The sequence below is a fragment of the Helicoverpa armigera genome, chromosome 22 (assembly GCF_030705265.1).
Source record: "Helicoverpa armigera isolate CAAS_96S chromosome 22, ASM3070526v1, whole genome shotgun sequence".
Classification (NCBI taxonomy): Eukaryota; Metazoa; Arthropoda; class Insecta; order Lepidoptera; family Noctuidae; genus Helicoverpa; species Helicoverpa armigera.
The window spans coordinates 3,315,347-3,342,639 of record NC_087141.1 but is presented as its reverse complement, the minus strand read 5'-3'; the positions used below and the strand labels follow the sequence as shown (position 1 = coordinate 3,342,639).

The 27,293-nt window shown below is 37.6% G+C and overlaps 4 protein-coding genes across 4 annotated transcripts in view; 2 read left to right on the top strand and 2 right to left on the bottom strand.

Annotated features, from left to right (window-relative positions):
- The window catches only part of LOC110370846 (bromodomain-containing protein 1), a 44,692-nt gene extending 39,501 nt beyond the window's left edge, over positions 1-5,191 (top strand). Inside the window, exons 20-24 of the mRNA XM_064040650.1 lie at positions 1,685-1,798; positions 2,165-2,269; positions 2,614-2,731; positions 3,157-3,257; positions 3,379-5,191. Coding sequence (XP_063896720.1) covers positions 1,685-1,798; positions 2,165-2,269; positions 2,614-2,731; positions 3,157-3,257; positions 3,379-3,712 — 772 coding nt within the window. The 3' untranslated portion in view covers positions 3,713-5,191. The remainder of the gene's footprint in view (positions 1-1,684; positions 1,799-2,164; positions 2,270-2,613; positions 2,732-3,156; positions 3,258-3,378) is intronic.
- A 294-nt stretch (positions 5,192-5,485) lies between these two features.
- On the bottom strand, positions 5,486-6,908 carry LOC110370834 (NADH dehydrogenase [ubiquinone] 1 alpha subcomplex subunit 7). Its single transcript, XM_021326818.3, has 4 exons — positions 6,747-6,908; positions 6,577-6,665; positions 6,371-6,469; positions 5,486-5,635 (listed from the first exon to the last, which is right to left on the bottom strand). Exons 1-4 carry the CDS (start codon positions 6,816-6,818, stop codon positions 5,563-5,565), a joined length of 333 nt encoding a protein of 110 aa, XP_021182493.1. The 5' UTR covers positions 6,819-6,908; the 3' UTR covers positions 5,486-5,562.
- Positions 6,909-7,047: 139 nt separating this feature from the next.
- On the top strand, positions 7,048-9,370 carry LOC110370816 (uncharacterized). Its single transcript, XM_021326794.3, has 4 exons — positions 7,048-7,239; positions 7,987-8,063; positions 8,246-8,464; positions 9,082-9,370. The coding sequence occupies exons 1-4, from the start codon at positions 7,195-7,197 to the stop codon at positions 9,161-9,163; spliced, it is 423 nt and encodes a 140-aa protein (XP_021182469.3). The 5' UTR covers positions 7,048-7,194; the 3' UTR covers positions 9,164-9,370.
- LOC110370815 (cytosolic 10-formyltetrahydrofolate dehydrogenase) lies at positions 9,353-26,804 on the bottom strand. Its single transcript, XM_049843337.2, has 16 exons — positions 26,531-26,804; positions 26,130-26,271; positions 25,640-25,737; positions 23,062-23,198; positions 17,244-17,395; positions 16,697-16,815; positions 16,162-16,428; positions 15,256-15,860; positions 14,656-14,844; positions 14,079-14,217; positions 13,215-13,377; positions 12,698-12,816; positions 12,050-12,247; positions 11,437-11,609; positions 10,052-10,251; positions 9,353-9,581 (listed from the first exon to the last, which is right to left on the bottom strand). The coding sequence occupies exons 1-16, from the start codon at positions 26,555-26,557 to the stop codon at positions 9,526-9,528; spliced, it is 2,784 nt and encodes a 927-aa protein (XP_049699294.2). The 5' UTR covers positions 26,558-26,804; the 3' UTR covers positions 9,353-9,525.
- Positions 26,805-27,293: the final 489 nt, after the last annotated feature.

The following is a 27,293-nucleotide window of genomic DNA, read 5'->3' as shown; positions in this document are numbered from 1 at the left end:
ATGAATTAGCGCCTTTTTTACGGTGGCGGGTTTAAAAAAACATAATTTCACGCTAACACATATAACCGACGCTTGATTTTAAAATAAAATTCTGTTGGTTTGACGTCTGATAATAATTTAAACGCTTTAAAAAAATATTAATATGGAGAAGATTGTGTCTCTGAGCGGATTGTACAATACCGCTTGCGTTTTTTGTTTATATATTTGTATACAACTATATAATAAAAAGCTTTGCACCGCTTAATTTTTGTGGATTTTTGCTTGGTTTTTTGGTAAAGGTGAAACATCATAGCACTTTAATAATAACACTAGACAATATAACCATGAATTTGCGCTTAAAAATATACTTGTCGATTATTTAATCAGTTTAGAAGAAATATTAGGAAAAGAAGTTGCTTTTTAGCGTTCTAATTTAATTTTAATACTTGATTACAATATAAACTGCTAATTCAATTGTAAACTGTAATTTTGTCATTTTTTATTTATACATACAAGCAGTTTTAGAATCGAGTAAATCGCTCTTTTATCACATGTACTAACCAGATTGAGTTACAACACATAACTGCATTTCCTATTAAACCTTTGATTATATATATGTCTAGATGTAGCGTCGAGTGCGCGCAAGCGTGGAAAAAAATGTCAATGTACTGTTCATCGACATGAGCTTTCCCGTCAATCAGAACAGATCGTGCCGCTTAACTGTCAAAACGTATTACGCGCGCTTACTAAAATACAAATTACAGAGGTAAAATGACGACATGTACAGTTAAAGTCTGCCGGAATTATAAAGAAAGGCTAAAAAGTGCCAATAACATCACCTATCATCGGCTAAGTGACCCAGAAAATTAATATTTGTTTTTTTGTAAATATGTTTACTAAATCACGCCATATTGTATCAGTGTTGCCAGTTTCTGTTTTTCATTTTCCCAACTTCACGGGTTTATGTTATGTATAAAGGATATTTTTTTAAGCATTGTGAAAAAAAATAATAGGTATAATTTCTATTTTTATTGCTCGGATAGACATTTTCTGATTCTCCAAAATATTATCTACTATTATTTGATTAGTAAATTACGGTCATCAACGTTACATATTTTTTTTAGAATTCCAAGTAATCCTATTGTTAGGAGTCAGTGGATAGACCGCATTAAAAAAAGCCGCGGAGATGCGATGTGGACACCAACAAAAAATACCGTAGTGTGTTCCGATCACTTCCGCAGCAAGGACATGAGTACTGTCGACAAGATAGGTCGCCGAAGACTTACAAAAGGAGCAGTGCCAAGCAAGGTTCAATTTTCTATAAAGTTATAGTTAAACCAAATAACACTATGTATACAAACTTATTTAATTAGTCTATATTTTTTTTTTCATTATTTAAGGGAGAATCGTAGAAGCTGGTATCATTATTTACGTCAACGCGCGGTGTAAAATGACACCTACACGCACACATGCATAACAATTTTGTCTCTGCTTCTATGTTGGAATTGTATGGTGACACTCCATCTAGACATATATATAATCAAAGTATTAAACTAAGAAAAACAGCAACAAACATTATAATTTTGAATCCTTCCCATCTTACAGGTTCATTATTCCCTTTTTATATCTAGCCCCAGTATATTGTCCATTTAACAATACTCTTTAGAAAATATTCTCTATTTAACACGTAACGTGTTGTGTGTAGGTCGTCTCAAGGCGGGTCGGGCGCGGGTCTGTCGACGCCGGTGCCCGCTTCGTTCCTGCAATACCGCGGCCCGCCCGGCGAGGTCGGCTCCGACAGCGATCTTGCGCTCTCCAGGTAAGCTATGTTATCATAGAACTATGTGGCGTGTAGCATTATCTCCGGAGCCTTTTCCCAACTATGTTGGGGTCGGCTTCCAATCTAACCCGATACAACTAAGTACCAGTGTTTTACAAGGAGCGGCTGCGACTGCCCTATCTGACCTCTTAACCCAATTACTTGGCTAACCTTATCCCCCAAAACCCCTTGATTAGATTGTTGTCAGATGTCTGGTTTCTGACTACCCGCAACGACTGCCTAGGATGTGAAATAACAGCCGATATGTTACAGCGGTATAAGGTCCATATAAACATAGACTTATGTAGCGGGTGGATGGGACGTAGTGTTGTTGCACTGTTTAAAAAAATATTCTCTATGTCACAGATCGTCGTCGAGCAGCTCTGCGTGGTCGCAGTCGTGCTCGTCGTGCACGCACTACGAGGACGGCGACGCTTCCGACCACTCCTGCTCTATGAGCTCTACTGACGGGTACTTTCCTATCATGTTAACTGACTAAAAACCTATCATGTTAATTAGCAACGTGAGGTTTGATTATTTTGTATAAGTATCACCATCATTATCATCATTTTTGCTAAATGCATTGCCCTTTTTCTAGTCGGCTGTTATTGTGTATTTTTGATATTTTGAAACTCGCCACATTTGGTCTAATCTGTGAACCAATAGCAGTAAGTGCAACTAGTTATACCAGCGAACGTTTTTGTACTAGTCTTAGGCATAAATTAGCAAAAAAACAGTGTGGCTATAGTTTTTTGAATCAGATGGACACGATTTATAAGTTATATTTAACTACATCTTTCTAAAAATAAACCCAGGTCCAGCTTCAACGAGGCTCAATCCGCGGCGTCGGGCGGCGCGGAGCAGCGACGCCGCTCGCGCCGCACCACCGCGCGGTCAGACGTGTCCGACGCCGAGCCTAGCACGCCCGGGAAGGTGAAAACTTTATTATTAATGCACTATTACAAAAATAGGGACATCTAAATACCTTTTTATACTAGTTGAATATAAAAATAAGCATTTACAATCAAATATGTTTCATGTATCTAGTTCTATTATCATGGTAACTAGACCATTGCATATGTCAGCTACACTTCATTTTACATGAAACATTACAAAAATAAGAACCTTATTTTTTTGGCTTGTGATATTAAAAAAATCTTGTTTTAAATTCCGTTTAGGTACTTGGAATACACTATCTTAGGTTTTTGTGCGCTAATTGCAATTTCTTAGTAATCGACCACTTGTAATATGCAGAATTCATATGGATTGTTAAACACATATCGAGTTATTTTAGTATTTATGTACATTTGAATGTAAAACCTTTTCAAAATAATAAAACACTACATTCTACTGCGCAGGGTCGTGGAACGAGATCTTCAACGTCCAAAACCCCCGTCAAATGTGCGCCGGCGTCCACATTACAACTAGAACCGCTACAACTCGTGTGGGCCAAGTGCAGGTCAGTCAAGTCTGTACACGATAAACCCTCATTCATATCTAAAATACCAATAACCATTCATAAAAACCATTAAAGGTAATAAATTAGTTAGGAATTAATTCGACTGTTTTGTTCCCCACAGAGGCTATCCCTGGTACCCAGCTCTAATCATCGACCCAAAGATACCAAAAGGCTTCATTTACAACGGCGTGCCTCTCCCAGTCCCGCCACAAGACGTGCTCAACCTCAAGAAAAACCACTCGCACGAACCCGTTCTGTACCTCGTACTATTCTTCGACGTCAAACGCACTTGGCAGTGGCTTCCCCCTAACAAGTTGGAGCCCCTAGGCCTCGACAAGAGCGTGGACCAGGCCAAACTCGTCGAGTCCCGCAAGCCAACAGACCGTAAGGCCGTCAAAAAGGCCTACGGAGACGCCATGCAGTTCAGAAAACAAGTCCACGGTGACGATAAATGACAAAAGTTTAGATACAGGTCCCGCCGGCCTCCTCGCAATAGAACGTTCAGCTTCGGAACGTTCTCCACAATGCACATACGCACACCAGATGACACCACCGATTCCAGTGATTGAATATTATTTAGTTTCGCTTTACAGTTCTTTGCTTTTATTGAAGTATGGATTCCTCATTCCATTATTGTATCCGGGAAGTGTGAATTAAATGCATATTGGCGTGATTGACTGTGGAATGTACGAAAAATGGGACGTTGATACGATGTAATGTGTAGCTTAGGAAAGTAGAGAGGTAAAATGTAGAAATTGGTAAGATTACGATTCGTCAACCAGGAGATGCAACCCAGAGAGGTCGCTTCTCAACGACGCCTTGAAGAAGATGAAGCCGAATGGTATAATGAAGGGGCCTCATCTCAGTTGGATACGATGGAGTTACGTCAGAGTCCATGATCAAGGAGCCCCAGGCGAACAACGACTAGCCAGAGATTAACTTGGACAAGTTGCATAATATAGACGGGCGAGTGCTGCATAATATAATATGGTTGATGAGTTGGCCAACAGGCCCCAAGAGACGCCAGCAACAGAGTCAAAACGCCTGTGTTTAATCTGTTGCTGCAGGCCAACGCGCGATATCATGATGGTTAAGAAAGAAAAGAAATTGGATAAGAAAACATAATTTAACATAGACATGTGAAACATGTCTAATAGACATGGAATCTTTGAATTCAGTATCGTATACGAATTAAATGTTGGTAGAATAAATGTCTTCAATAGAGATAGAAGTAGAATTCAGATGTACACACTCAGGTTTTTGTAAATAATTGGGCTTTTAAACATTGAAACTACATTAAAGTTAGTACATGTTTGAGGCAGCACTAACTTCCAAATAATTTTTTATAGATATGGTTGTAGAACATCTTGTTTAGCACGGTAGAAAGCCTTAGTAAAGTTACTCTCACTTCGATAATAAAAACCTGTGGGTTTATTCTATTAGTGCATTTTAATGTTCATGAAAAAGTTTGTAATCAATTAAACTCTTTAATAAAATAATTAGAAAGTATAAAATGTATCCAATTGATGTAAGATGGTTAGTGAATGAATTGTATCGTTATTGTAGACAAAAACATAATCATGAGAATTAAATATTAATCAAAATTGTATCAAATTGAATATGAGAATGTAGGATAGACTTTCAATAAAATAGATGTGTATATAGTTTGCATGCATGTGTGTTTTTAAATCTGAGAATCTTTGTATGATGAATATGAACTTATTATTAATAAGAAGTTGGATGGATATCCTTAAACTTCAAATAAAAGACCCGATCTGAAATAGATTTTTAGTAATTTTGTTGCTTGTCAGAAAATGTTGAACATTCTTTGCCCTTCTTCCGTATGGTATCTTTTTTAGAATTGTAAAATTTGAAAGTTGTTATTGTTTTATGCATTGCTTGTTTGTAGAAAAAATACATTTATTGTATTTGAATATGTTGTTTTTTTCCCTACACACTATGAATATAAGATCTTGCTAATATAATAAAGAGTTTTGTACCCTAACAGCTTTAAAACTACTGCACCAATCTAAAAAACTGTCACTGCAGGAAAGCTACACTCTACCTGAGTAACACAGACTATATTTTATCACAGTACGAGCAGTAGTTCCCACGACACTGGTAAAACTGCAATAAATATTAACACTGGAAAAAAATATGTATTTTTAGTTTACTCACTAATGCGTTTTGAGAATCATAAGGAGTTGATGGGTTCAAGAAAACATTAAAACGTTTTGCCCTTACTACATAAACTTTATTAACTTACACTTCCATTGTATTTCACTTATTTTCCTATGACAACTGTTCATTCATAGTGTTTGTCCCATTGGTAGACAGGGCCAGGCGTGGGCCTTCGGTTGGCAGCTTGTTTGGGTGCTCTGAAAATATACAATAGTTGAAATAACCTGTAATTACTGATACTTCTTTTGTCCAAATATCCATGCTATAAGGGTCAATTCACACTGAAAGAGCAGCGGCCGGCAGCGGCCGTAATTGCAAGGGATTGAGCGTGAGCGCGGCGGGCCGCGCGGCGCCGCATCGCGCCGCGCTCTTACATTTTCCGTGCTCTTACGGCCGCTGCTCTTTCAGTGTGAATTGACCCTAAGGGATAGTCTTATTAAATTGATGACTGCATTGATGAGTGCCATTTTGATAGGTGGGCAAAATATTAATAAAAACAAAATTTAGAATGATAGAGACTTATTACTAAGTACAACTAGCAGATACAAAGTTTTCTATTCTTTTGGCTCAGTAAATAAATTGAAACTAAAATACAACCTACCCAACTATTCTTCCACTTCAAAAGCCAGTAGAAGCCAACATATTATTTAAGAATTTAAACCAACTGTAGCGGTACTACAACTGACCACACCGCCATCTACACAGTCGCCGACGCAACTCTCAAACAAGTATCCTGCATCGCACATGCAGAGTTCGCGCGCGCAGTGAACACAGATTGATCACCCCGACAACAACTGTCGGGCAGTAGCCCACCGGGCAAAAACACCTGTCCGGTCGGAGGATCCTCCCTTTAGTGCTAGGTATGATGAGCTTTACTCTCTGCTCTCATACCTCCACACAACGAAAGTAGATATTATTAATGTGTAGGTTACCCTTTGTCAGAACTAGCTTCCAGCAGTGCCTTGCCGAGGTCCATGGGCGGCGCTACTTCACGACGACCGTCGCGAGTGTAGTAGTAATTCGCAGCATGCCTAGAAATTATTATGTTACTGTAGTATATGTATGAAACTAGAAATGTATAGGTTATAACTGGGAGCCCACTGTTACGCATAGGTTAAAATAACAATTTTATTCTCACTTGTGCGAAGATCCATCAGGAATTTGTGGTTGAGGCTGAGTCCTAGCTGCCAGCAGCGGTTCAAAGCGTAGTGCATTCGTATGTTTCCTCTATAATAACAAACAAGACAGCTGTATACAAAAATCATTATTCGTTACATAATGAACCAAAACAAATCGATTTATACTCACTCCCAGAAGGAAATCTCTAAATTTTTGCATCACAGGCGAAATATCGCGCAAAACAACTTTAGATTTACTCATTTTGAAATGTTATTTATCTAGGGGTATTGAAGAAATTACTTTTTTTCGTAATTACGATTTTTACAGACAGAAGTGTCAGGAACAGAAATAAACATCTGATTTTGAAGTTTTGAAGAAACGTCACTTTGACGTACAAAATTGCGTTTCGTTCATTTTCAAATGGCTGAAAATTTTATATAACAAATGCGTTTGCTTTTTTCACTTAACTTTTCTTTTTTCAAATCAAAAGAATAAATACTTCTTTAGGTGACACGGGTGACACCTTCTTTTCTCTGACAGAATTTAAAATAAAAAGCGCGCACGACGCTTCCACTAAAAATTTTGATGCAAAAAATTACCCGTGTACATCAATAAATTAAATAACTGTTGTGCAAGTATGGCCAAAATGTCGAGTGCCAGAAATGCGTACATTTTGCTAACGGTAAGTTAAAGTAATAAACCCATATCGTCCCACAGCTGGGCAAAGGCCTCCATCTTTCATCCATACTACTTAATTCTTGGAACCACCTTAATACCACCAGTAGCGACGGTAGGCGTCCAGGGCCCCGATTCTCCTAAATTAATAATGTCAAAATCGAATAGAAATCGAATCGCAATATGATTGTAATAGCAGTTTTAACCATATCGGGCATTCTGCTACTAATAAAAGACCAATCGTATTCGATTGACATTTGATTGGTGTGCGATTGGTCTGCTATTTCGATGATTTTGGTATATACGGTAGTTTGCTGTACAATCATTTTGCAATCGTAAATCATTTGCAGACAAAATGATTCATTATTGAATGACAGAAAAGGATAAAAACGTGTATTTCAAAGAAAAAATAGCGGAATGCCACAACCGTTTCAATAGTAATCGAGTCGGGATTGGGTCTCAGTCAAATCGAGTCGAACGTCAATCGAAGGTCGCTTAAGTAAAATTAGGAGAATCGGGCCCCAGGGTCATCTTGCCATCTCTTCCGGGGCCGACCCGTCTGAGGTGATTATCCTGGGTGACAATGATCGATTGCAAAATCACTGAGTGATCTGTCTGTGATTGTAATTTATGGGGCGTGCCTATATTATAACATTATATTTTGCACATCTAGTAAATTGAAGTTACGATTCACCCTAGAAAACTGGGTAACTATATGTATAGTCAAAACTGAAATTATTGAGCTTTGTTACAGAAAAATACAAGCGTTCCAGCAACAACCATCACAAGGACAAATACTGTGATCCCCAATGCTATACGCATACCAGAGAAGTAAGTCTTCTTAATTTATTAAGTACATACCTATGAAATCTGACTTTTAGTTCTGTTCAGAAAAGACACCCAATCATCGCTCCGTACGCCGGTCGGCAATACCTATTTCTTACCGGTGAGATTGTTCGAATCTGCGATGTTGGCCGTGGCGACCTTTATGTTTTCAATTATTTTATTTTCAGTTCCAAGAAGGAGAGTACAAAAATGGCAGGCGTGGGGCCATCGTCATTCTTCTGTATCAGGTCTGCGGAAGGCGAAATGCTTAATAACATACGCATGGCGATCACACCCGGTTTCGGCTACGGATTTAAAACTTACGAAACCGGGAAGCCTTGCAAACCAAACACCACGTCGTCACTAGCTGGCGATCCTAGACGCTTAACGACTTGCCAAAATATTCGGTAAGTGAATGAATTTGGAGTAGTATATCAATAAACTAGCTTCTGCCAGCGGTTTCACCCGCATCCCGTGGAACCTCTGCACGAAAGCGGATAAAAAGTAGCGTTCCTCGATAAATGGGACCAGTACTTCCTGAGCACGGACCAGTAAAAAAAGTAAGCGACTCCGCGACACCTGCATAAAAAATGAAGCTTTACTATTTTTCTACTCCTTCCTGAGATTGGCGCGTTCAAGCAAACAAACTCTTCAGCTTTAGGTACAATATTAGTATAGATTACGGCAAAATGGTTGCAATTAAGTCTGAAACATTACATTCTGAGATCACGACCATCATTAACCTCATGAATGCCGCTTATTAGAGAACAATAGAAAATCCATTGCCTCGCGAAAATCTGCCCACCGGCATACAAGGGGTTCATCGACAGCCGAGCTCTCTTATCCATCCGGAACTAAGGGCATCCAGGGCCCCACGATGGAATGAGCCGCGCCATTTTTATAGGGCTAATTTAATTAATGACACTATCGCTGCCCCTTTTTCTTAGTACTCAGTCAGAGAGAGAGAAATACGGGCGTTCGTCTATTTGCGATGTCTAAACGAGTATTGTTTTTCTATTTCCAGAGCTGAAATACTCGAAAAATGGAGTAAGAGACCTAAGCCTGACATCCAAAAGGAATGGTTGAAAAATCTGATGTTCAATTAAACAATGAAATAAACATAGAAAAAAATAAAAACTCATTGACGACTCGTGCTTGTCAATTGTAATAAATATTTGTGAAATTGACTAAAATCGGGCCTTCATGAATGAATGTCGGAAACGCATTAGAATAAATCAGACAAAATTTTAAATGCACTTTTGGAAATGGAATATTGTTGGTATCGAATAGACAAGTTTTTTTTAATACAAAAACGTGTATTTATTTGAAATATTTCGTATATTTAATTATAATATCACTTACATAATATTTATGTACATTATTATACAACTATACATAGCAATAATTAATCTTACATTTCGTAGAAATAACTTAGTAATATGTACTTAATTCCGTCAGTTCAATTAGCCTAGTATTCTATCGTGATGTTTTTCGTCTTGAGATACTCGTTGAGTGCTTCCTGACCTGTAACCAAAAGATAAAATGACATTAGGTACTCGTAAGGTTATCAATATTATGACTCGTACTATGTACGCAAGAGTAATGGTCAAAATTGTCGGCTGATAAAGTGAAAAAAAATTGTAATTGGTAGATAGATACATATTTTGATTTGATATGTTATGGCCGAGAATCTAAAAAAATACATTTACAACGTTTTTTAACTCGAATGTAAATTTTTCTGTGGCTGTTAGGCTTTAGACAAGACATTCGTATTTTAACTGCAATCCAGTGCAGTTTGTATGCAATCGTCTGAACTGCGTTTGCAGTTCTATTGTAGTCGTATCAACTGCATTCAAACTGCAATTTGTATCCGCGGGTGAAATGCGTTTCGTCTGTTTAGAGCTTTACAGGAAACCAACTTTTCTCAACACCAGAACAAATCACAACACTACTCAGTCACATTGCTCAAAATTCCCCATAATAAGCCTACCCACCTAAATCCTTTCCAAATCCGGACTGTTTGAACCCTCCAAAAGGCGCAGCGACGTCAGTCTTGTTATAAGTGTTGACGAAGACGGTGCCGGCGTCTATCCGTTCCGCGAACTGCAGCGCTCGCGACACGTCCCGCGTGAACACGCCGCTGGCGAGCCCGTACTCTGTGTTGTTGGCGCGACGGATCACGTCGTCCATGTTTCTGTGGGAGAAGTTGGGAATTTAGTTTTAAAAAAATTAGGGAGAAATATAAGGGTTTCACTGTGGAATAGTGTCTTAGAAAATTATTATGACAATTCTAGCAACTTTCGACAAATATTTCATTTTGTTTCTATTCTTGAAGTGAAATTGTATCAATATTAATACTTAAACTACAAAAATCTGTAGTCATCAGTACAGCTTTCATGTAATACTAGAGCAGTGGTTCTTAACCTTTTTGACATCAGGGACCACTTTGACCAAAGTTTGTCTTGCCGGGGACCACCTCATCGGTTTACCTAAATTAGTACACAGTTCTTTATTATTTACAAAAAAAAACTGAATTTTTGGGTCAGTTTTACTCAAAGCTAAACGCATGTCGGCAGTTGTGTAGGTAAGCAAATGCAAATAAAGAAAAACTTGCCTATGTAGTTTCCAAATGCGCGAGCGAAGCGAGCGCGAAATTTTTATCGGACTTAATCCAAAAAATACGTAAAATGTAGCCCAAACGTACTTAACGTTTTGTTTGTTGCCAAATGCAAAAATAAGAGCCGTAATACAGTTTCTGAATATGCGAGCGAAGCGAGCGCGAAATTTTATCAGACTTAAAGCAAATATTACGTAAAATGTAGCCCAAACGTACTTAAGTTTTTGTTTGTTGACAAATGCAAAAATAAGGGCATACAGTTTCTGAATACGCGAGCGGAGCGAGCGCGAAATTTTAATTATTTTTTAAGACTCAAAACCAAAATTACGTAAAATGTAGCCCAAACATACATTTTCATGAATGGGGGGACTAGGTACCACACACCCGATATACGTCCATGCGAAAACCCCCGCTCGCAATTATAAGTCGATAAAAATTAAGTTAGATAACCTATAGCAACGTCGCAAAGCTAAGCTTCGCGGACCACTCGGAATGCCTCCAGGGACCACCAGTGGTCCGCGGACCACCGGTTAAGAACCACTGTACTAGAGCAAACGTTGAGATAAACATTTATGGCCTCAAAGTAGAGGCCTTTAAGGCTGAGAAGGGACTAGGCAACTATTTACGGCACCCTGAATATCCCATATAAAGAAAAAAAAAACACTGAATATGAAAGTTGACCTTTAGTCATAGAATACAGGTATATAATTTGTCAAACTTTTAAGGGTGATCAAAATTAAATTTTTCATCAAATATACTCACTTGCTACTAAACTTGCTAATAATCATGATAGGTCCGAACGACTCCTCCTTGGCTATCCACATGTCATCAGTAACGTCTGTGAAGACGGTGGGCTCGAAGAAGTACCCCTTGCGGTCGAGTCGCTTGCCGCCCAGCACGAGGGTAGCGCCTTCCTTCACGCCACGGTTTACGAACTGTTGGAAAACAATAAATATGTTATTAGATGGAGGACTTTTGTTTAACGAAAATAGCGAAATAGCTTTTTTTGGGTTAAAAGAGATAATATTAAATGGTAAGTTGCCATTTTTAAACTATAAAAACTTTTTTAAGAAAATATCTTGGTTAGGCCCTAGTTTACGTCCACAAATGCACATAACGCAAATTACAGCACAGGTCATTATTTAATTATTTTTATCCATACCCATTACAGTATATCCATACCCATATACTTTCGAACTAAATCATCTTTAACTATCTACGATCTCCTTTTGAGACGAGTCTTTCAAATCAACACTACCCATTATTGAACAAATTCCACGTCAGACGCCGTCAGGCGGATTTGAGAAAAAAACTGACAACAGGCAAAGATACCAGGCCGATAAGAAGAATGAAGAAACCAACAACCAACACATACCTCAATAAGCTTATCCATATGCGCCTTATGGTTCTGTGGGCCATGCGCGGTGCCTCTATGCAGCGGGTCTCCGATGCACATCTTCTTGGTCTCGGCGACCACGCGGCGTACGAACTCGTCGTGTATAGATTGTTCGACGAACAGACGGCCCGCCGCTATGCAGTTCTCGCCTTTGTTGAAGAATACCGATGCCATGCCCTGGAGAAGTTTAGGGGAAAATTGTGGTAAATATACTGACAAAAGGTCAAGCTGATCGAGGGTCATCTTTTAAGAGAAAAACTAGAAAATATTTTTATAACAGTAACATGTCTTTCAGAGATTGGTTGAATGTGAAGCTACGATATTTTCGGCCCAAGACCATTTTATTTATTTATTTATTATAGGTACTTTTTGCACACATTTTACAAACATTTTCAATTTTTTTTTTTTTTACCAAAATATGAAACCGATTTCTAAATACGCTACAAAATAGCAACAAAAACCGACTTCCCAAAAAGGAGGTATCTATACGGATGTTTGTATTTTTCTTGTTTGCTGTTCCATATGTCGGACGATTACCTCTTCGTTTTTCGGAAGTCAGTTAAAAAGGGCTTGAAAAGTTATAATCTTAACTTTATTGTCCATGCAATAAGAGTGAATTAAGCTTACATTTCTGACAGCCTTGTCGAGATCACAGTCTTCGAATATAACCAGCGGCGACTTGCCTCCCAGCTCCAATGAGACCTTCTTCATGTTAGAAGCCGCACACGACTTCATGATTGTTTGACCTGGAAGTTAAATGGTTGATAAGTTTGTTTTACAGGTTAGCGAACTCGATTTGGCCTAAAATAAAGGCATTTTCTGTTATAATTATGACCAGGCAATTCCTTCCCTATATGCGATCGGAAGAAATAAATGCTTAGGAGTTACATGTTGTGTATATTTTTATTATTTTTAAAGTTTGGGACCAACTTTGCCTGTATTTTCAGATACATATTTTAATTTACGCTGCCTTGTTGGCAGACGTGTTAAATAGTTTTTCCTTTACATAGTATCTTTGTATATGAAAAAATATTCCGATCCCATCTATTATAGTGGTTCTAGGAAATGAACATTCCAAGATTAACGCTTAGGATTTTTCTGAGAAACATATCCTATACAATGTGTTAATTTTTACAATACATACCGATTTCCGTGCTTCCAGTGAATCCTAGTTTCCTAATAAGCGGATGGTCGGCCAGCGCCTGTCCGGCGACCGTGCCGGAGCCGGGCAGGATGTTGATGACGCCCGGCGGGATGCCGGCCCGCGCTGAGAGTTCCGCGAATTTCAATGCGGTTAGGGGACATACCTGAGGAAAAGTAGGTTAATTTTAAAAGAAGTTTTTTTTGTGTTTTGTGACAGTTCAAAATACAGTATGGCCGAATGTGAACATTACTCCTATTTACGTAAGTTTCGCATCTATAATATTATAAATGCGAAAGTTGCATGTAGTTGGTGTTGTAATTAGCACCACCCAAAAACTACTGAAAAGATTTGATGAAACTAGGAGTGGCTAATACATTTTTATATCAGAATAAAAAATAAGCTACTTTTTATCAATACGAAGGTGAAACCGTTGGTAGACGCTAGTGTAAAATAGATGTAATAATTGAGTAATAATATTTTTACCCCCGTTTATTAAAAAACTATTAGATTACTGGGGTTAATGTACTTATATCAAATTATGACACATACGCAATCACTAAATTAAACCTATCGTGCCCCTTTATCTATTTTCGGTTTCTCATTATTATGTACATTGGGTCAGATAGGTAGTAAAGCACTGGTACTCAGCTACATCCGGTTAGACTGTAAGCCGACCCCAACGTAGTTTGGGAAAAAGGCTCGGAGGAGGATGGGTCAGATAGGTAGTGACTCCTTGTAAAACACTGGTACTCAGCCGCATCCGGTTAGACTGGAGGCCGGCCTCAACATATTTGGAAAAAGGCTCGGGAGATGATGATATCTATGTTAAACAATTATGGGGTTTTAATTAATAAGTGTACTTACAGCGGCGGGTTTCATGACGACAGTGTTGCCAGCAGCGAGGCAGGCGGCCATCTTCCACGACAGCATCATGAGCGGGTAGTTCCACGGAGTGATCAGTGCACAGACCCCGATCGGCTCCTTGCGGGTCATTGCTAAGTTTCTGGTGGAGTAATTAGGAGTTTTGATTGATTTTTTGTAGGCTATTTCAGTACACATTTTGGTGATAAAATTGTGAAGAATTGCTGATTATTCCAGGTTGTTGGGTAGGCCTTATTAAAATTGTCCTTATTTTTTTAAATTCACTTTCAATTTTATAAAAAAAGGGCAGTCAGTAGTTTGAAAATTTTGCAATTGAGCAATATGGACATCATACAGTAAAAAAAAATTGATATTCAAATTGAGAAATTCATTCATTTGAAGTCGGTAAAAAACAAATAATTTTTATTTAGACATAAAATTGATCTTTAAAAACATATTATTTTCATTGACATTTTTTTGGGAATAAATTGTCAATAACTTATTTTTAACTGTTTGGACCAAAATGGTTTTAGCGATATTTTTTTGGGAATAAACAATTCCTTTAATAAATTATATTTACCTGTTAGGCCTAGCATGGTTAATAGGTATAGTGGAGCCCTGTATCTTATCGCACCAGCCGGCGAAGTACCGCCACGTGTCTATGGACATGCCCACGTGGGTCTTCAGCGCCAGAGTGTAGACTGCACCTGAGTCTATGCTCTCTATGGTCGCTAGCTCCTCTTTGTGCTGCTCCATTAGGTCTGCTAGTCTGTGGGATAGGTTTTTGGTTTAGTTATTTATATGAAATTCTGGGGATTTTTTTGCAAGAGTAGTTGTTGTCTGGGGGGTTGTTTGGGGTTGAAAACCTTATTCATTTTATTTATTTATCTATTCATGTACATGCAATACAAACATAAAATAAGAAAACGATTGAAAGAGTTGATTGTTTTTATTATATGAAATAGTTATAAAATGGCATTGCTTATATAAAAAAAAGACTTCCAGCTAACTTCAGAAGCCACTTGAGAAACCGCTTATTGAAGCTCACTAGTGTACGCAATATTAAGTATATTTTCGAACTTACGCAATCATTCCTCAAAGAAAGCATGAAAATTATAAAAACTATCAAAAAATTATTAAGACCTTAGTTATATGCCAAAACAAATTATCAAATACTTACTTGAACAACAGTGTGCCCCTCTCCCTAGCACTTATCTTAGACCATTCTCCTTCTTCAAAGGCCTTTTTAGCCGCTTTCACAGCTTTATCAACATCATTAACCGAAGCGCTCTGCACTTTACAAATAACGCTCTCATCGGTCGGATTAATCAAAGTCAAAGTCTTCCCAGAATCAGAATCTACAAACTTCCCATCTATAAACAACTGCGTTGGGAACTTAATCTTCATTTTATTACATTCCATCTCCACCCCATCATAGACAATTTCCTTATTCTCGTTACCACCTCTAGCTTTCAAAATGGCGATGTTGTAAAACTCTTCGAAAGTCGTATTCATGTAGATATCCTCATTTTGCAGTTCGAGTTTCGCTAAATCTTTAACTTCTTCGACGAGTCGGACAACGTCCATAGATCCTGCGCCGGAGTCGAAAAAGTCGGTATCGTCATCAATGTCGATTCGTAATATGGCCTTCCATATGTCTCGGACACTTTCGACGAATTGTTTCTCTTCGGCCGTTAGTTCTAATGTCACTTTATCTTCGTTCGCTTTGAAGAAGTTTTGGGCAGCTATCATTTTGCCGTTCACTTTTAGTCTTTGGATATTTAGCTGTAAATAAAAAATACATAATATGTCACTTACGATCGAATTGAGTATTTGCGTTTTTTTTTTGGGCATTGGTTAAAAAGTTGCAAATAGAAGTAGCAAGTAGAGGCAGGTAAATCGCAATAGGTTTTTAATCAAACTGACCAACCTACAAAAATATTTGTGATTTTTTCTTTTATTTATAGACTAGATTGCACATCATTATAACACTTCTTTATTTGTCTTTTACTGGTCATCTATTATATTAAAGTCATGTAAATATTTTTTTTTATATAATGTTATTTTAAATTATTAATTAACATACCTTAACACCGTCATTAGCAGTAATAAGCAACCCGCCATCATGAACCACAGCGGGTTTATTCAGCCCGTTTATAACCAACGCGTCTCCTTGCGTCTCATACTCGTCGACCCATAGAGAAGAGCCGAAGAACTTCACCTCTATGGTAGACTCGTCCCCCTCTACAATGCCCTCTCTAGTCTGTGGTTTGATAGAGGTGGTGGCTCCGGGGGAGGAATCTAAGCCTCTGATGAAGTTGTGGAGAGCTTGTCCACCTTTTGACCAGTCAATCTGAAACATAAGTGTAGATTTAAATAATATATCTTCGGGATTGTACGAAAGAGACGGCCCTGGTACTAAAAGGGTCCCAGAAAGAACATAGGTGGGATCTGATATTGAAAATATTAGAAGACCCCCTCAAGCTGGGGTATTATTTTGCTTACAAAAAATACAAAAATAAAGCATGTCCAATTGTCATTGTTAAAGGCACGTTTATTTTCTAACTCATCCTAATTCCCGTTTTTTGAGGTAGTTCTAAATATTTTCAAGCCTGTCTTACCTGATGCGTTTCAGGTTTGAATAGCGCAGGGTCGTAGGTGGCTCCCTCTTCAGTTTGCTTGATCCTGGGCGCTGTGTTGTTAGCTACCATGTTCACGGCCTCCGCTAATGCTTTGATACCTAACAAATAATTTATATTTATTAAACATTCTCACGATATGGGTACAGACTTAGATAAAATATTTAACACACAATTAAATTTAAAGTCTGGTTTGACTTTGACCAAAATAATATAGGGACACGAATCCGATATTTAAGCTATATTACTGGCCAAGTTTCATCAAAATCAATCCAGTAGTTTTTGTGTAAAGAGGAACAAACATCCATACATACAAACGTTTGGATATTTTTATCATCATATCTTGAGCTTTTTCCCAACTACATAATATGTTGTGGTCGGCTTCCTGTCTGACCTCCTCCACCCAGCTACACCGGCAACCCAATTTAATACTAACTTAAGACTGGTGTCAGACTTCTCACTACCCATAATGACTGCCAAGGATGTTTAATAAAGGATGTTCATTAAAACAATATTATATATAACTTACCCTCAGGGTACAAGTATTTATTGTAGATAGTATCAACCGTGTCGTCGATGGTGACTGGGAAGCTCTTCTGCAGCAGGATCGGGCCGGTGTCCAAGCCATCGTCAGCCCAGAATATTGACAGACCACATGTCGTGTCACCTTCTATTAATGTCCTGGGAAAATAAAAAAACAAATGTTTAGTTGAAATACTTTTTACATAACTGTCAAGAAAGGTTTTTAGAATTTTCTATCAAGCTTAAGTTATACCTGTGTGTTATCTATGCTGTATATGGAGCTTTGCAAATTACTTCGTGAGTGTAAAACTTTCGATTAGTTTTAAATACATACATACAATAACGGTCGCAAGCATTCCTGGATTCATAACTTTCATTTGCGTCTTATAATTTAGAATTATATTTTGTTTATTACCGTTAGACGTGAATTAAATCTATTTGTGTTCAATCATAAGTCTCTAATTGAGTATTGTGTTTTAGCATTGAAATGAATATCGTTAAACGTGATATATTCAAGTTCAAACCACTATAACTCGAAACCATTACGTAGATGTTTTGTGATAACTATCTAATTATGATACCAATTTTTCAACAACCAACATAATATGTAGACAGACATGCATATCAAAATTGGTTAACAGAAATAATATGCCTAAATTACCTAATTATAAAGGCTAATAGGAAACCACTTATTAGGTAGTAAATAACAAGCAATCCTATGTTGTATAATTTGCGCAATTTTGCCTAACACGCTACGTATAAGTGGAGTTCGCAAAATCCTTTGTGACCCTGACCATGAAATTGGCAACAAAAATGCTTTATATATACCTATGTATATGTAGGTATATACCTCAATGTATAGTATGTATAAGTGATTGGTACACCAAGTGAGTCTGGAGGTCTCGGTCAAACGATTGTAGTCTCATTTCAAACACATTTATTGCTTTCAGAATTGACATGAATAGTTGCACACATTTGGCGAGTGATAGGAATCGTTATTCTCTATTTTAAATCTTTTATTTGTAAACGGAAAGCACGTTATAGTTGGTCCTGATCTTTTTCGGGTCCTGTCGGATTACCCTCCAATCGGACTATGAGAGTGAAGGAAGCGAGAGTACACCTGTGTAGGCGTAAATGCTTGTGGACTATAAAATATCCTGCGTAGGAAACTGATCTTCGTGTATGAGAACAGCCGCCATGGCCGACAATCACCTTGGCTGCTATTATCATATCGATAGAGTTACCCGTTCCTAAAACTGTAAAAGTTGAAACTGGTGGGATTTTACCGAGAAATTCCTGATTGATATAGAAAAACCTAAGATATTAAACAGTAATTAACGAATGTGCTACGCGTCGACGTCATAAATTATTGTGTAATTTTTTAAGTTAATCGGTATTTTCATTAAAAAAAAGTTTCCGTAATATATGCCAAAATTGAAGCAGTTTGATCTAGTATTAAGACTAGGCAATCTAATCTAATGGCTTCAAAAGTTTATGGTTTGGTCTAGACTGATTTCAATCACTGAATATAAATTACCATTACAACATAAATGGAAAGATCTATGATTGATTACAATTCCGTTAAAATCAAAGCAAACTCGTGACACGTGTTATACTTACAAAAAAAATTATTATAAAACGCATGTTTTTTTTAATATCTCGTAATAACTACCTTGAGAGTTCTGGACACATGCAAACTTTTTGCTTATTTACCACGCATACAATTTCCATGCACGAGATGGGAAATAGCAAAAACGGCGCCATAATGTAAGTAATTCTACTTGATTGTCCATAAACCGATGTCATTACGGCAAATAACTTGTGCGGGGAACCTCTAAGACCGCAGCTAATCGAAAATTCTAGTACATAGCATCTAGTACCTACGTCAAGAATGTCGGCATTTACTGAATTCCTAGTTTATGATCTTAACTGTTCATAAAATTTTATTTTATTTACCCGCGTTTGGAGGGGACAACTTCCCTCAGAAAAAACAAGCTATTATTTATATTCACTTCCTATGTGTTTTTGCTGCCAGGTTTAATCAAAATCCATCTTGCAGTTTTTGCGTTAAAGAGGAACACATACCTACATACATCCATACATACAAACTTTCACGTTTATAATATTAAAAAGCAAGGAATTGCGAATAAAAAAATGGAGCTGCCCCAACCGAATTAAGAATTTCCGAAGCTTTATCCTCATTTTAAGTCAGCATTTCGTTTTAATATTTTATGTTAGGGTCCTTTATTCTTAGAACATACTAGCCAAGCTAAGTCAAAAGTCAACATTTTTGAAATGCAAGACACTAGGTACAACATACAAGATACCTTTTAAATTAGTGAATGTGAATGATCGATGTCGTAGGTAATCAATTAAAATGCATGCCGTTGCAACACGCATGCAATCGATCTCTAGTGATTACATAACGGATAAGTTCCGATAGAACGTGTTCCGAGCTGTGATGACATAGTGAAGCACGTTTCATCATTGATCACCGAGTATATCGATAAGATTGCGAGATCGATTTTCTTGTTCCTAAAGTTACTTAACGAAGTAGGCATAGCATACCTTTAAACGAAATTTCCTGATTAAACTGGGGTCTTATTAGGTCTCACTAAGTCCCATGTATCTTGTTATAGAAAACCAAAAAGACTATAGACATCGATTAAGTTTAAAATGATGACTATTAAACGCATGCCCTTAATTCTCCCAACACTATGCTTGCCAAATATCGGGTCTTCTATTCAAGATCCCAGTTTTCTATACATATAATAAATCTGTAGAAAAGTAATTTTTGTACATTGAAGAAATTGACAAAAAAATAGCCAGCATGTTAAAGGATAACTAACAGAACCCATTTCCATCATTTTTGTCATTTTTGTCTGTTTGTCTGTTTGTCTGTTTATCTGTTTATCTGTTTGTTCGTTCGGGATTCACGTAAAATCTGCGAATTCAATGCAGACAATGCTTATATACAAAAATTCTACGTAACTTGGGGTATTACTTAGTTTTTGTTTCATCGAAATCGATTCACTCTATCAAAAGATATGATTAATTTTGTGAATTCAAGATGTAAAATATTACGACACGCAATCTGTTTGTCAAAACTGTACATTTGAATGTTGTACTTATATTAGTTAATCGGCCTATTATTAATCTTTACACAGAAAATCACACCTTTATAAGTAACTTCGGAAGAAAAAAAAATATGAAAATTTTGTTTAGCCAAGGTTAAAGTAGCTCCATCTGTGGTAATCTGTGTTAAATAAAATACATAAAATTTGTCAAAGGAGCGAGGTGGTAAATGACAATAAATTACCATACATTCTTTATAGAGGATTATTATTTCAACAGATGGAGTTGTGTATTTTCCGTAATTCACCATATTTTAACACGTAGTGTAATTTTTTGATAGACATTTCAATAGTGTTTGTCAGTTTGCCGTGCCACATCAAAATCCAATTATAATTATTACCTTGATGAAAGGAAAATTAATAGTTCTCAGCCAAATTTAAAACGGTGCCATCTAAATTATTTTTTGAACATTATGTCAAAAATGACGACTTTAGTATAACAATTAATTATCATTTAAAGTTACAGATGGAGTTCATATCAGGATTTTTTCATAAACATAGTTTAGCTTATCTTCCACTAATGTGGTGGCCTTAAAACAAATTACTTTGAGTGAGTAGTATTAAGTAGACCTTAATTATTTTTTCTGATGCAAAATATGTAAACTTAATCCTAGAAGAAAGGAGGATCTGTCTCTCGCAAGCGCTGCTAAGCGTGAGGTAGGTAGGTAATGTAGGATTCTGTAGCTTTAAGAACAAGCCCAGATACAAAGTGCAGATAAGAAATGGGAGCTTTCTCGATTTAGTACCATACACACGTAAAATGCTTTATGCGTCTGAAAACGTACAAATAGCGCGTCGCATACCAGAGACATGCTTACTTTCAACTTCTGATCGCAAATACACTGGTCACGATTACGAACAGTCTCAGTAAGACCCGAGCCAAGTTTAAAAAAACACCTTTTATATAAAACTACGTTTGATGTCATTCAATCACAAAGACAGAATTGTTTTCTGTTGCAAATCCTATCCACCTGTATCCTATCCTAATCCAGCATGCATTGCAGGTGTGCATTGCACAAAAACCAATGGTATCCTATTCGAGAAGTCAAAAGAGCAAGTGTTCTTAATAGTACCATCAGAATTACATTCATCGTTGAATGAGGTGAATAAATTTTCAGAAACCACAATAACAGTAGGAGCCAAAGCATATGATCGCTTCATAGAGCTCTGATTGGCCCCAGGTGACCAAGTCAGGTCTGGTTTGTTCGTTCATCAGATCTTTGAAAGTGTTTCGGTGGATACTTACTGTCGTCCTGTGTGACACAAAATATGGTATATAAACGTCCTCCGCAAGAGCGAAATTTTCCCGGTGTGCGGTAGTGACGCACAGTATACAACACTTATGTTTCTTTCGATTTGCTGGCTCCACCAAGAAATTACAAATTGCAAGCGTACATTTTGAACATCTTGGCAAAACTGCAGGTTTCAAGTACGAACACATGAAGTGGACTCTCACAGATACGTACATTTAGCCTATTCGTGAACTAATGCAAACATTTCGGTGGAGTCCCGGCTTAGGCCTCCCCCACATTAGGCGTGCGCGATCCTCGGGCGTGTGAGTAGCGCGGGCGCCGCGCGTGCGTCGCGAGCGCGCTGCGTGAGCGTCGCGTTTTGCTGCCCTGCGGCATTTACCTACAGCGTTTAACTGCTAAGGCGTTTAGCGGGCGGCGGGGATAGCGGGCGAAGGGGTAAGAACGCAACTCGAGCGCCGCGTGCTCGCCGCGAGCGCGTCGCTTGCACTCTTCACACATGCCGCAGGGCAGCAAAACGCGACGTTCATGCAGCGTGCTCGCGACGCCCGCGCTACTCACACGCCCGAGGATCGCGCACGCCTAATGTGGGGTCAGCCTTACCATAGTGAGTAAGTGCACAGAAAATTCCCGTCATACAAGTGTTTCTCCGCAGTAGTGAAACTATCTTACCCTATGCGCCTGCTGATGATGATGACTCATTTTATCATCCATCCAGCTATTCCCCAACTATGTTGGTGTTGCCTTCCAGTCACCGAATCTGTTTGAGTACCAATATTTTGCTTGGACGACTACCTATCTACCTATCTTCAATCCAGTCTCACTACACAAGACGATATCCATGGTGAAACTGACAGACTTTCTGGCTTCTGATTAGTCGCAGCAGCTGCAGAAAATGTACAAATGACAGCTTTGTCAGACTCAAAGCATATAGACATAGATTATAACTGTTTCCTGTGAAAATTACTTACGCACCATACGTAATAATTTTCCAATTTGGCTGACTAGATCCAGAGATATTCACAACGTTACAAACTTTACTTCTTTTGTTTAGATAAATGGTCACATCCACAACACAACCTTGATCAATGAATCTATGCGACTGCTAAGTGCTGATCCTAATTATACTGTCACGTGAAAGAATGCACCTACGGGATAAGTAGTATTTTGACTATTCTATATTCCCTACGCAGACGAAGTTGCGGGCAACAGCTAGTTGCCAAATAAAAAGTATTTTTTATACGTTTTAAGGTTCATCGAAGTCATTTGCAGGTTGCATTTCCCCATGATTCAATAAAAAACAAAAAAAAATATTAAATGTATGCTCCATTGAAAAGTTTGGCAAATAAGTCCTTATTTCATAGTCGATACTTGATGCGATAAAGCCTTTCGTTTATCTTATTTGGTCCCTAAAACTTTCTTAGTTCTTCTTTTGACTTACCAGTTAATAGATGAAGCTCCTCTATGTCTGGGCAGTATACTGGGATGGTAGCAGATGCTCTCGTACTTGGGGTGCGTGATCACCTCCATGGGGATGAACTGAGTGCAGAACGGCAGGACGTTGATGTCTGCGTTTACCTGTTGGTTGAGAAAACCTTCAGTAAATAAATATCGTAGTATTTTTAAATGAATTCCCAAAAAGGAGGAGGTTCTCAATTCGATAAAAACTGGATAGGGCATAAAAAAAATGGATAAATTCTTGTCGGTCCCTAGATTCCTCATTAGTAACTACAAAACGTGGTAACTGTCCTATCTTTTGGTGATAGAGAATCTATTGTTGCCTGGCTAATGCCAATATGCACTCATTACGCATATCATGTAGAAAACTTAAAAGGAAGTGGCTAAGGTGGTCCAAAATCATTTAGACAGCCTGTGGACATCAAGTGGCCTTTGATGATATATATTTTATATATATGCGACTATTTAGCACACTTATTTGTCGTGTTTCAAACATGTCTTACGGATACACGAAAATGATTAGAATGTACAAACTATCATCATACTAAAGATCAGCTGTTCTAACAAATTTTATCTCTCAATATAGAAATACAAAATTATCTGTATATTTTTACAACCACGTGCTCTTTTCGTGTAGACTGTAATTTATAATTATATTTGTGCGATAGTCCGCAGGTTATCGATACGTTTGACACTCGGATACCGACTCGTTTAGACGTTGTGTTCTAATAAGGCCAGTCTTAGTACAACAGGAGTTCCCTGTGTTCTAAGTGCTAGATTAGATCCGGGCTTAGAATGTTTCAGAATCATTCATCAGGCTTATTTGTAGATTTATCCATACAATTTATTCTTATTGGATAGACGCTACTAGCAGCTAGTGGTTTATCTTCTCAGAGATAGAAAACAGCAAGTATAGGGGAGGGAGTTATACCCGGTGCTCATTGAAGGCACGGCATGGCAACGTATTTTCAGGCGGCGAAATGTAGCTTAAAATTATATGGAAATAAGGTCCAAACTTCAATGTTGTCGTTGGAACGGAAATAAAAACTTAAGCCTGTTACCATTGAAACTTCAATCTTATTTGTCCTTACTGAAAGACAAACAGGGATCCATTCTATGAATGGTGTCTGTCTAATATTTTTTTCAAGGATATTTCGAATGCATTTGAATTCTATAATTCCATTAGCAAATAAATTATATTAGTATTATTATACACACTGCATATAAAATAAGATGACCAAGTTAAGTTAGATATAAGGGGTCAAAAGTGCAGTAGGAATAGTGGCTCAAACATTGATATAGGATGTGACATAACCAGTTACGATATAAGTATAGTGATGTGAGCTAGATATAGTATTATGATAATAAGCAGCCTGGAGTCCGGATATGTAGCTTTGTATGTCTCTACCAGACCTCGGGACTATAGAGTCCCGGATTTTTGGGAGGCGAACGTGGGGCCGAAGCCAACACGCTGAAGCCCTTTTGAGACAACTTTAATGAAATGGTGACACAAAACCGACGATTATCCCTGTATACACTATAGAAATGTACCCAAGGACAATCCCCGGTTCTGTGCTAAACTATTGCTAACTATGGATGAAAACTACTTGGGCTATTGTGATGGGATGCTAATGGACTAGGAATGGGGAAACTACGGGAACTATGGCACCTGCCGATAACAATGTAATAAATAAACGTAAAAATGGCAGGTGGAGACTCGCCAACTCACTTACTGGGCCCCCGGGAATCAGTCACTGAAAAGCAACAAGAGGGCAACAGGTACATGAGCGGCTGAGAAGGGTGAGGATACCTCGGCGGACTTTAAACGCAGATCACGCGCTCCCTGTGGGTCCAGCATCACCGGCCCACTCGCCACTTACCACGAGGCACCTACCCTCCGAGCATTGCTCTAGCGACTCCACTCTGACCGGCCGATGAAGGCAAGCCAAGAGGCGGGAGACCTATCCCCCGTCATGCTTCACTCCGGCAAGCCGGAGATGGGGGACAGTATACTCTCCCTGGAGCACTCGGATATATAGCCCCGCGGGGTCGCTACTCCCCGTCATCCGCCTCAGATGCCCTGCGGGGCTATATGTAGCTTATTATTAGCAATACATTCGCTTCCCCTATATTGACTGTAATTTACTAGCCAGTGTATGCTAGCTAGTATCACTTAAAAGTTAAACGGAAATTGATGCCGGATAAAGTATTTCATAATGAAATGTTTCTGTTTGAAAATTCCTAAAAAAATCTGAATGAATCGAAGTCATAAGCTTTGAGAATTATTTTTGTATTTTTTTAAAGCTTGTCAAATAATTTTGCTGCACAGAAGTTGGCCATTTATACCTCGAGCATATGCTGAAGGGTATTTCCATATTTTGAGTATAAGTGAACTATGTTACTAGTAGCCGACTTCAGAATAGACAACTTATTTGAGAAGATCTGTACCTACTTTCTTACAAAGTAACAGCTATTGTCACACACCAACAGCCAAATGAAACTTTCAGATAGGCAATCCAGTAATAACGGGTTTTATCAAAATAATATAATATGTCACTCACAGATTTGTACTGCTCCAATACTTCGGGTATCACCTGACCTTTCACCCGCCAGGTCTTGTATTTGTACACCGGCTTGCCGTTTGTAGCTGCGATGGTTGCTGTAAGTAAAAAGGACATATAATTATTATGGTAAAATATATTTGTAAAAATTCACTTATAATTTTTTTGTGAATGGTGATTTTGTTCTAACTTTATTTTATTTTAGACCATTATTATTAGAAGTAGACTTTTTTTCTATGTGTTTTAGTACTTTAACTTCTTGTATATTTAGATGTGCATACTAAAATTAAAAATTAAAACAATTTAAAAGACCATTAAAAAAAATCAGGTCTCAGTTCAGGACATTAGGCATTATTCTACTTATTTAAAAAAAATATAAGCTATGCATAAAAAAAAATATAAGATATGCTATACAAAATATTTTTTATAACTTATTGAGCAACATTTTTTTTACTTTATTTAATTTATGTAAATGAAAAAAAAAACTTACCAAGTGGATCCTCTCGGTTTCCTTTGTCCAGGACTGTGAAGACTCCGACCACCTCATGGCCATCTTTTTGTAGCAGTTTGAACACTTCGGCTGCAAACGTGCTCTGTCCAATAATGGCTACACGCAACTGCTTCTTTGGAGCCTATAAAAATAAATATACTTTTTATGAAATATGTACGACTTCAAATTAAATATTAATTCGGAATTAAAGGGTGAATTTACTGAAAGAAAATGTTTAAAATAACGAACTAATCACTGAAAGTTCACTAGTATAACTTACTAAACAGAAAAAACTAATTTAAACAATGAGGAAAATTAAAAAATATTCACTGAACACTACTATTACTATTGAATGAATACACAATTTGAAATTAGTTAAAAAAATACAAGAAAGCACTTACATCATTGGTCAATGAAACAGGTGGCATTTTCGGTAATTATACGTAAACTTAATTTGTTCAAAATAAGCAAACAACTTGTTTATTTGTCAGCCCCACTTCTCGCCGAGTGGCGCGCGCTTGTACTAACACGAAACCAACAGAACGCTCTTATTTAGCTTCTCGTCCACCGGCTTAGCCTTGACTTCACTATCATAAGTTTCAGCGATAATAAAGCTAAAGAGAATCATACTCATTTTGAAAATTTTAAAAGAAAAACACAATCACAAAATCCCATCCCACCCAGAAGGATCTTTGCCGCCAAAACAATGCAATTTTGACATTTACTTTTTTGCTAAGTATGACAGTTCATTGACATTAGTGAAACACCTTTGGTTGTCTGGGTCGTCCAATAATTATCGATAGTAAATTAGTCATAAGTTAATTAATTAAATAAGTTTTCAAAAATGCAAGGTATATATTACAAATAATATAATTCTTAATTTACTACTCCATAAGATACAGGCTAAAATATTATTTGAAACAAAATTCAGTCCATTTTTAATGAAATCAGTGTTGTGAAACCACTCTCTTATAAGATACAAAAAAAAAGATCTTCTTCAAAGGATGAAAATCGAACAAACTTTTTTAACTTTTCTTGATATTTTTTTCTCCATTTTATAAGATACGAAAATATTTAAATTGTGAAATAACTTATATACGTTTTCAAAGCCTTTTTTATCCTAACATCCAGGCACCGTTATTATGCAAAGTCATCGTTTTCAAG

Bases quoted from the DNA above. Each gene is read 5' to 3' on its own strand.
- LOC110370834 (XM_021326818.3), bottom strand. From the start codon at position 6,818: ATGAGTAAATCTAAAGTTGTTTTGCGCGATATTTCGCCTGTGATGCAA. The intron at 6,666-6,746 runs GTGAGTATAAAT...TTGTTATTATAG, and splicing joins TTAGAGATTTCCTTCTGGGA to AGGAAACATACGAATGCACT. The intron at 5,636-6,370 runs GTAACCTACACA...GTATATTTTCAG, and splicing joins GAAGCTAGTTCTGACAAAGG to AGCACCCAAACAAGCTGCCA.
- LOC110370816 (XM_021326794.3), top strand. From the start codon at position 7,195: ATGGCCAAAATGTCGAGTGCCAGAAATGCGTACATTTTGCTAACG. The intron at 8,064-8,245 runs GTAAGTCTTCTT...TTTTATTTTCAG, and splicing joins GCTATACGCATACCAGAGAA to TTCCAAGAAGGAGAGTACAA. The intron at 8,465-9,081 runs GTAAGTGAATGA...TTCTATTTCCAG, and splicing joins ACGACTTGCCAAAATATTCG to AGCTGAAATACTCGAAAAAT.
- LOC110370815 (XM_049843337.2), bottom strand. From the start codon at position 26,557: ATGCCACCTGTTTCATTGACCAATGAT. The intron at 15,861-16,161 runs GTATGTTAATTA...TTTTATTTACAG, and splicing joins CTGCTAATGACGGTGTTAAG to CTAAATATCCAAAGACTAAA. The intron at 13,378-14,078 runs GTAAGTACACTT...ACTTTTCCTCAG, and splicing joins TCGTCATGAAACCCGCCGCT to GTATGTCCCCTAACCGCATT.